At 36.1% G+C, this 9,289-nt stretch overlaps 1 protein-coding gene across 9 annotated transcripts in view; it reads left to right on the top strand.

Moving 5' to 3' along the window:
* LOC117265273 (uncharacterized) overlaps positions 1–9,289 on the top strand; it is a 64,249-nt gene that overhangs the window by 29,529 nt on the left and 25,431 nt on the right. Inside the window, exons 1-11 of one of the 9 annotated variants that reach the window (XM_078171484.1) lie at positions 83–406; positions 1,966–2,014; positions 2,658–2,705; positions 4,630–4,658; positions 5,292–5,565; positions 5,982–6,025; positions 6,341–6,659; positions 7,464–7,511; positions 7,837–7,880; positions 8,072–8,357; positions 8,626–8,666. In XM_078171484.1, the coding sequence (XP_078027610.1) occupies positions 2,005–2,014; positions 2,658–2,705; positions 4,630–4,658; positions 5,292–5,565; positions 5,982–6,025; positions 6,341–6,659; positions 7,464–7,511; positions 7,837–7,880; positions 8,072–8,357; positions 8,626–8,666 (1,143 nt within the window). In that variant the 5' untranslated portion in view covers positions 83–406; positions 1,966–2,004. Of the gene's footprint in view, positions 1–82; positions 407–1,965; positions 2,015–2,657; positions 2,718–4,629; positions 4,659–5,291; positions 5,566–5,981; positions 6,026–6,340; positions 6,660–7,463; positions 7,512–7,836; positions 7,881–8,071; positions 8,358–8,625; positions 8,667–9,289 lie in introns of those variants that run through there. The other 8 variants (XM_078171482.1, XM_078171486.1, XM_078171487.1 and 5 more) reach the window with 8 other exon arrangements.

Raw genomic sequence — 9,289 nt, 5'->3', positions numbered from 1 at the left:
ATACAGTTGTGTAGCAGTATCATAAGGGGCCCATGACAAAGCTGAAGCTAGCAAGATAATGGTTTTACTGCCACAGATCTCACTACATGCCCATCACCTGTGCGTTGTTGACACCCTGGACCGTCTTCTTCTTCTTCTTCTTCTTCTTCTTCTTCTGCTCCTTCTTGTCGCGTGTCTCTGCAGTTGTGTTGTGTTACCGCCCTCTGTCGTCCGTCTGGCAGCACTGACCCCAACCGCCGAGGAGACGGAGAGGAGGACACCACGGGAAACGGCTCTCCAACGGGCGGAACTCGGGAGACACTTCGACTCCAAGTCCTGTCAACTCAACCAGACATGATTTACCGCTGTCATAACAACTGGACGGACTTTATCTCTGACAGCTGAAGCTACGAGCTGTTTTAAAACGGTTTGTAAAACTTACTTTAACTCTTACTTTCACTTTCATGGTTTTAACTTGAGCTCCATTAGTGTGTAAAAACCGTTAACTAAGCTAACAGTACAGTAACTAACACTTTTCTAACATCAGTATGTGAACAACAGGTTGCTAGCTGAAGTTGCTAAAGTGCTTTGACAAGACAGTTTATTGAAACAGAAACTAGAATATAAGAAACAGCAAAGACGACGTTCAACGAGAGACACTGAGTTTACACACACAGACACACCCATGTTAGGCCACTGAACTTAAAGTAATTTTACTTGAGTATTTACAAGTTATGCTAGTTAATACTTCTAATCCACTATATTTTTTAAAGCCAATGTTCGTTTTTACTCTGCTACAATAAACTTGACAGCATTAGTTACAAGTTATGTGGCAGATTCAGACTAAAAAGAATCAACTAATGAATTATGATATATTATTATGAATTAATTGACCCAGCAGTACATAATGTTAGCATTAGCTCCATCCTTACCTGCTGCAACATTAAAGTGAATTACACATTCATGTATCAGTGATTATAATCAAGGAATTTAATTTACATTATTCTGAAATGGCCCGTTCTTCATAGTGAGTAGGACTACTTTTAGTTTTGGTACTTCAAGTATATTTTAATGCTAATACTCATGTACTTTCACTGGAGAAAGATTTTGAATGCAATACTTTTACTTGTAAGAGTAACAGTTTCTTCAGTGTGGTATTACTACGTTTACGTCAGTTAAAGATAGGGCTGCTGGGGTAACGTTACCCTGTGTAGTTTAGTCTGCTCAGTAAATCAAATAATGTCTGGGACCCATAATATACCTGCTATTGTTCATGTGTGGGAAATGTACTTTTTATTACAAAACTACGCAACTATTTTGATAGTCTACTTTTTTTTGTTGCTCGTGGACACAGCACCATTAAAACACAAAGATAGTGAACAAGAGTGACTCTGGGGTTGGCCTTCACTTTCAGTGGCAATACTGTTTCAAAGAGTAACTGACAATTCCTGCGTATTATACCTTTAACTGAGCCTTATATTGTTGTAAATCTGTTGTTATTTCTGTTCTATTTATTTTGTCTTGCATTCTTGGCGCTCTGATCTAGAGCTGCAACAATTAATCAGTTAATTGATTAGTTGTCATCCATTAAATTAGTTGCCAACTAATCTGATTATCGATTAACTGGTTTTGAGTATTTTTCTAAAGGAAAAAGCTTCTTAAATGTGAAATGGAAACTGAGTATCTTTGAGTTCTGGACGAAACAAGACATTTGAGGACTTCATCGTGGACATTTTCACCATTTTGTGACATTTTATAGACCAAGCAACTAATGAATTAATAGAGAAAATAATGGACAGATGAATCAACAATGAAAATGATAATTAGTTGCAGCCCTACTCTGATCATTAAAGAGAGACACCATGTTATTTATCATTGAGGTGTATATGAAACAACAGAGGTATGCATATTGTCTACGAACATACTGCACATTGTTCTGAAGTCTTTATCTTATCTAAAGTTTTTAAATGTATTTATTTTTTACGGCTCCTTGATCCTCAGCAGCAGCAATTGATAAAAAATACAATGGCAGAAGGTACGTGTATTATGTGCACAGTCTTCTCACTGAGTCCATCACAACATAACAACAGCACAAGAATGTGCAACATACTGAACGAATGTAGAAAAACATATAATTGAAGCATAAAAGAAAGAAATGTCAATCAAATACAATGTAATATACTTAAAAACAAAGCATAAGACATTACAACTAAAAATAAAAGACACAGGATAGATTTTGCAGATTTGCAGCTCAGTCTTATTTAATTTTACTCACTACTGCACCAAATTTGCAGCTGACAATCGTCCATTACTCCTGTTTCACAAAGGATGGTTAAACAAATTACAGTGCACAGCTGTTTGAGGAATTCTTTTGCCTTTTTTAAAAAAAAAAAAAAAGTGAAACTATGTATTTGATTTACATTTCCATAGGAACAAATGGGCTCGGGCTGAGAGCCACAGCCCGGCTGGGGAAGCTGAAAAGTATTGAGAGAGACAGGCACATTGTTGGTTTTGCTCTTTTCGTTTTGGTCTCTTGACAATTAGAAAATAACAGATTGTCTCCAGGCTTTTCCTTTTTAAGTCTTTTTGTAACCTGACAACCAATCAGGGCATTTGAAAAAAGTGGTTGTGTTGGGTCCATTTTAAAGAAGTTTTCATTTTCCCTTCTTTTGTTTCAGCTGGGAAACCTTCAGCCGGAGCAACCGGTGTAGATACCATGGCAGAAGGTGGGTGCAGAGGTAGTATGATGTCTTCTCAATTAATGATTTGTAATCTGCTTGTAATCAGTCACTGATCAGATTATCTAGAAACCCAGAATCTGACAGTAAGGGCCCCTGACACACCAAACCAATGGTCATCCATTGATTAATGTCAAAAGTCTGTTGCCCTAGTTTTTATTTTGTGTCCCACACCATTGGCCTTAATCGGCCCTCATTGCCTGTTTATTGGCTGATACAACATGATGAACTGGTGGCGGAGTCAGTGGAGCCTGTTGGTGAGTAGAATCACTTTGATTGGCAGTTCAGCTCAGCGTACAAACAGAGAAGGGCAAGTGAGAAAAGCAAACAAGTGGCTGACACGATGGCCTCAGACCTTTATCAGGTTCAGTAAGTTACTGAACCTGATAAAGGGCTAAGAAATCGAAACGTTCTGTGCTTACTAAAGATTATTGCAAGTAAAAGGTTAGTGTTGGGAATACTCTTTCTTTTTTTTCGGGCATGTTTTTTTAGCCTTTAATGGATAGGACAGACAAGTGTGAAAGGAGGAGAGAGAGAGGGGGTGACATGCAGCAAAGGGCCACAGCCTGGAGTTGAACCCGGGCCGCTGCGGCAACAGCCTTGTACGTGGGTCGCCTACTCTACCACTAAGCCACCGACGCCCCGGCTGGAATTCTCTTTCTTGACCCACATGCACTTAAAAACACTATAATGAGTGCAACACGCATACAGCTGAACTTTAGAAATCACCTTTACAAATTCTTCAGTCCTTTTCCTTGATAATCCAAGTCATTAATTCTCTGTTTCTGATGATCTCAGTCATTTACACTTTGATTATTGAAAGTAGAAGTTTTATAGCATCTTGCAATGAATTTTCTCTAAAGATGAAATGTGTCAAGTTAGCTTCACGTCATCTCCAAATCATATCAGTCATTTATTTATTTTATTTTATTGTTTTATAATATTATGATATAAAGTTGAAATTGTTTTTACATTTTATTTTTAAAAATGTGAAAATAGGAACATATCTTTTAAGTTTGTGTATATGGAAATAAATACATGTACATGTAAAACCAATCAACTCTAGGGTTGCAGTAGTGTGAGATTTTCACGTTACGATAACCAGAAAATATTGTGGTTTCACGGAATCATGGTATTAAAGAATTTGTCTTGTTATCAGTCAGAGTGACTCTTAATGGAATAAAAACAGAAGGGTTCTGGTTGGTTAAACAAAGGTTTTATTACTATAATTGAAACTTGAAACCATTGTGTTAATGGAAGAATGTGTAAAAAGTCTCTCCTTAGAACATAACTAAAATAAAGGGGAGATTCAACGTCCAGTTGAATTTTATTTTATATTGTAGATAAGCAAATGTACACAGTTTGACAACCGTCAGCTTATATATGACTTTATACCTTGAAAGCAGTATATCGCTGCAACCCTGATCAACACTATTGAAAAATCTTTTAGTTCCACCACATTCGCATTTTGTTCTGTACACACGACATCTAATGCATGTCTGTCCATCCTGGAAAAGGGATCCCTCCAGTTGCTCTTCCTGAGCTTTCTACCATTTTTTCCCCCGTTAAAAGGTTATTTTAGGGGGAGGGATATTTCACTATCTGCTGTGATGGTTCAAGGACAGAGGGATGTCATATGTTGTAAAGCCCTCTGAGGCAAATTGTTTTTTATGACGTTGGACTTTAGATATAAAATCAAAATTTAATTTAAGTTATTATTTGATTGGCCCTTTGAGGCATGCCTACACTGGGCTGTAATAAACTTTGACTCGATGTATTGACTTGACATATTATTATGTAACTGTTTAAAAGGTTTAAGTGTCATTTTAAGGATTAAATCATTTGGATCATAAAATATTCATTAAGCCTGATGTTAAAGTTAATAGGTCTTTTCTACTTCTTTTCTCCTCAGAGAAAGAGCGGCCTTCACTGATCCAGAGGGTGAGTAATGTCACATCACTCTGACTTTACACAGTGCAGCTTTTATTTTTATTTTATTATTTCTCACAGAATTGAACTGATTAAGCTGCATAATGAACACATGAGGTCTTCAGCATGAATATTATTTACCAATAATGTTAATCATTTGTGTTAGATTTACCTTTAGTGGAACATATATAGAGTACACTTGATTTGTTTTTCTAACTTTGACAGGGAAAGAAATTAACAAAAGTCAAAAAATTATTATTGTGTGTTTCTTACTTTACTATATGAGAAGAAAAGATGCAACTGGTTAAACTCTGCAGCTCTGTTTTAAAATCAAGAGACTCATTGCGGTTTTTATAGATGAGTGTTTGAAAGAGTTTAACACAGGCAATGGAATTAAATACAATGAACCTGTTTATGAAAATAAAATACTTGTAAAAGAGGATAAAAAGAATGCAGCTTGATGTTGTAATAAATAAAAAACAAAACTGGTGTTTGATCATTACTTTGTGTGATATAACCGATGTACTCTACCACATCCTTATTTATAAAACAGGACACTGATGAGATGTGAACAGAAATTTTTTTGTTCATCCCAGCTGACAAATTGGACTTTTACCCCATGAACATTTCCTCTGAATTTACCAGGTGGAAACAATAGCGTCTGTCATAGAGCTGCTTTTGGAAACACTGGCTGGTTTGAGTGTCGGGGAGCTCAGGGAGTTCAAGACGGTCCTGAGTCAAAATCACCTCCACGGACGCTTCTATTGGAGGCAGCTGAGGACAGACATGCAGGACACAGTGTTTTTAATGGTGCAGATTGATGGCCAACAGTCTGTGGAGACGACCAAGGAGGTTTTAAAGAAGATGAAGAGGACTGATCTGGTGCAGAGGTTGTCAGACAGCAGCAAACGAACCAAAAGTAAGAAAATGAAGAAAGACCGGTCTTTAACCTGTGTCTTTAGTTTATAAACCATGTTTTCTTCTCTTTAAATTAGAAATAGTAAAATTAGAAATTAGAAAAAATAAGACAATAAAGACAAAAACATTTTAAAATGATAAAACTGGTCCCGAACATGTGTCTCCTAAGTTTATAAGCTGTTTTCTTCTCTTCACATTATAAATAATAAGGTTTATACTGTAGAGAAGAGACACATCATCTGGTGTTTTATGTCTAATGTGAAGTATGGAAACGTATTTCAGGAAAGGGGGCAAAATGTCTCAAAAATAATCTGAAAGTTCAAGTGTAATTTTGTGTTGACCTTTTTGTAATTATTTTTTCCTACAAAGCAGTATTGTCTGATGATCAGTGTTTTTACTTCATTTCTGTCTCCTCAGAAAAACACTCAGTGGATGAACACCTGTCTGCACTGATCCACAAAGTGAGCAATGTCATATCTGTGTGACCACGCAGAGTACAGCTTTTATTAAATAAGATGCAGGTTTAAATTCATATCAACATTAATAATGATAAATTAAACCAAAGTCATGATTTGAATTAAATACAATGAATTCATCAACAAAATCCAATGTTCACATCAGGGGGTTTGTATGACCAAATCTACAGTGGCCTAGATGATTTTGTAGAAAACATTAGAATATTCAAATGACTAAAATAATTATGACATCAATAAGGTGCAATAAGATACATTTAATAAACATATTTTCACAATGAACATAAACTTGTAATTTTCCAGGTGGCAACAATGAGGGTGTTTAAAGAACTGCTTTTGGAAACACTCCGTGATTTGAGTAACGTGGAGCTCAAGAAATTCAAGTGGTTGCTGAAGTTTACGTTCTTCCAGAGGAACATTGAACTCATCTCATGGAGAGAACTGAGCCCTCCACACATCCTATGGAGTGAACTGGAGTTGACCAACAGTACAGACCAACTGGTTGATGTGATGTTGGAGAGATGCGGTCAACAGTCTGTGGAGGTGACCAAGCAGGTTTTGATGGACATTAACAGGACTGATCTGGTGCAGAGGCTGCCAGAGACCAGCTCAGGACAAGAAGGTAAGATAAAGAAGACAACTGTAACTTTATATGTAATAATAAATAAGTATGTATTGTTACAAAATCAGCAGCTTATAGTCAAAGCAATGCAGTAACAACATGTAGGCCTGCCATGACCCCAGAACAACCAAAGAGCTGAAGCAACACCTCTCACACACAGTCTCAACTACAAACTGAATATCAGATTCACAGAGTTAGGTGTCTGTTATTTTAATAATATGGGAATATGCTTGTCACTCTGTGAAATTAATGAAGTGACTCATTTAACAAACTAAATTTACTTAAGCTTACAACATAAAAACTAAATGTAAAGTGAGACAAAGATTACCTCAGAGGTGAATGTTTTGGATTTCACAAGCTTCTCAACATCTTTTCTTTGAAAACATTCTCTGTGATTGGGCCACATGATCTTTGATCCATTAAATGTGTGTATGTTGAGTTCATTATCAGTCTTGTATTGTATTTAGCCTGATAGGAATCAGACAAATGTTGTCTCCATGATTTCACATTAATTTGTTGAGTTGTCTCTGTGTAAAGTTTTGATTTGACTTATACTACACTCCACTGTGGAGACAGACAGGCAATCTGTGTCAGGCAGATTATTACAGTGTTTTCTCATTGATTCCCTCTGTGATCTCTGTAACCATGGCTTCCTCCTGCCTTCAGTCCACACACCTGAAACTGAAATAATAAAGACTTTTTGTTCTCCAGAGGACTGAGTTTTACACTCTGGACAAGAACACATAAAGGCTTCACACAGTGTTTTTATTATTATAATTACAGTTGTCATTAAATGTGTTGCAGCTGCAGGATCATCAGCTGAAGCTTTTGGTGTGAGAACCACAGAGGGAGGTATGTGTCCTATAAAAAACTTAAAGCACAACAAACAAAATAAGAAATATCATCCATGAACTAAAAATAATGTTTCCTCTAAGCACTGCAGTTATTTTAATTAACATTTCAGAGTATGAACCTTTAACACAGAGTTTAATAGCAAAGAAGACGTCAGGTGAAACTGTCATTGATTTTTATGATGTTACTGTTAAGGTTGATTTTTTTATTAATTTTACCAGTTCTTATATAAATCCTTGATATTAAAATTTTTACAGTCTGACAGTGTCTGATTATAAATTATAATGTTAAATCAATCATTCATTCATATTTCCTTTGTCCTCAGAGAAACACTGTGTGGATGAACATTGGCCTGCATTGATCCAGAAGGTGAGTAATGACACTTCTGTCTGACATTATGTGATCAGTTGTATCATTACTTTGTGTGATATAACTGATGTACTCTTACCTCATCCACATTTCTAAAACACAGACATTGATGAGATGTGAACAGAATCTGTAATCATCCCAGCTGACAAATTGCACTTTTACCTCATGAACATTTCCTTTGAATTTACCAGGTGGAGGCGATGACGTCTGTCATAGAGCTGCTTTTGGAAACACTGGCTGGTTTGAGTGACGGGGAGCTCAGGAAGTTCAAAGAGGTCCTCCTGAGTCAGACTGACCTCTACAGACACCTCTCAGGCATGACACTGATACTGTGGGAGATAGACCAGCAGGTCACAGTGTTTTTAATGGTGCTGACCTATAGCCAACAGTCTGTGGAGACGACCAAGCAGTTTTTAGAGAAGATGAAGAGGACTGATCTGGTGCAGAGGTTGTCAGACAGCAGCAAAGGACCCAAAAGTAAGAAAATGAAGAAAGACTGGTCTTTAACCTGTGTCTTTAGTTTATAAACCATGTTTTCTTCTCTTTAAATTAGAAATATTAAGATTCATGATGTAGAGAAAATAAGAATCACTCTCTTCGTAGAAAATATGTTTCATGACTAATGTGAAATATGAAAAATATTTTGGGAGAGGAGGCAAAAATGACAAAGCAGAATGGCCTGAAAACAAATTTACTGTCAGATGTTTGATCAGTCACTGATGACTTTTACCACTTATCTCCTCAGAGCAACACTCAGATGAACACCGACCTGCACTGATCCAGAAAGTGAGTAATGTCACATCTGTCTGACTTCATACAAAACAGTTTTCATTAAAGAGATCCAGGTTAAAAATGATCATCATCTTGAACATTTTAAATAATGATACAATCAGAAGTCATGATTCACTTATTTATTTTTCACAGAACTGAAGCTGCGTTCAGGTCGAGCTCTTTAGCAGTAATTTAATCCAACAATAATGATATGATATTTTTACCACTGAGGATGAGATGAGGAAATGTCAGCATGAACATTTTTCATGACTTTTTCATCAACAGTGAAGAGAACTTTATCCACCAGAAACATCTATTTATTGTACTTTTTTTCCAGAAGCATTAAACAAAATATAAAACATAAAATAATGAAAATAGTCTTAGTCTAGCCACTGTGACTCATTTCAGTTTTTGTGAAAAGAGCTGCAACCTGTAACTTTTAACCAGTTCATAAGAATTAAAAAGGAAAAGGGAATCATCTTTTGATTTGTAGTTTGGTTAAAAAAAGAAATGCAAAATATACTAAAACACAAATATGCACAAATTTACCAATCTATAAAAACAGCTGAACCAAATGTACTAAATCCTTGTGTGTATATGTATATATATATATATACAGTACAGGCCAAAAGTTTGGA

The sequence above is a fragment of the Epinephelus lanceolatus genome, chromosome 10 (genome assembly GCF_041903045.1).
Source record: "Epinephelus lanceolatus isolate andai-2023 chromosome 10, ASM4190304v1, whole genome shotgun sequence".
In the NCBI taxonomy this organism is placed as follows: Eukaryota; Metazoa; Chordata; class Actinopteri; order Perciformes; family Serranidae; genus Epinephelus; species Epinephelus lanceolatus.
Note: the sequence above shows the minus strand (reverse complement) of the source record. Positions and strands in the feature narration are given on the sequence as shown.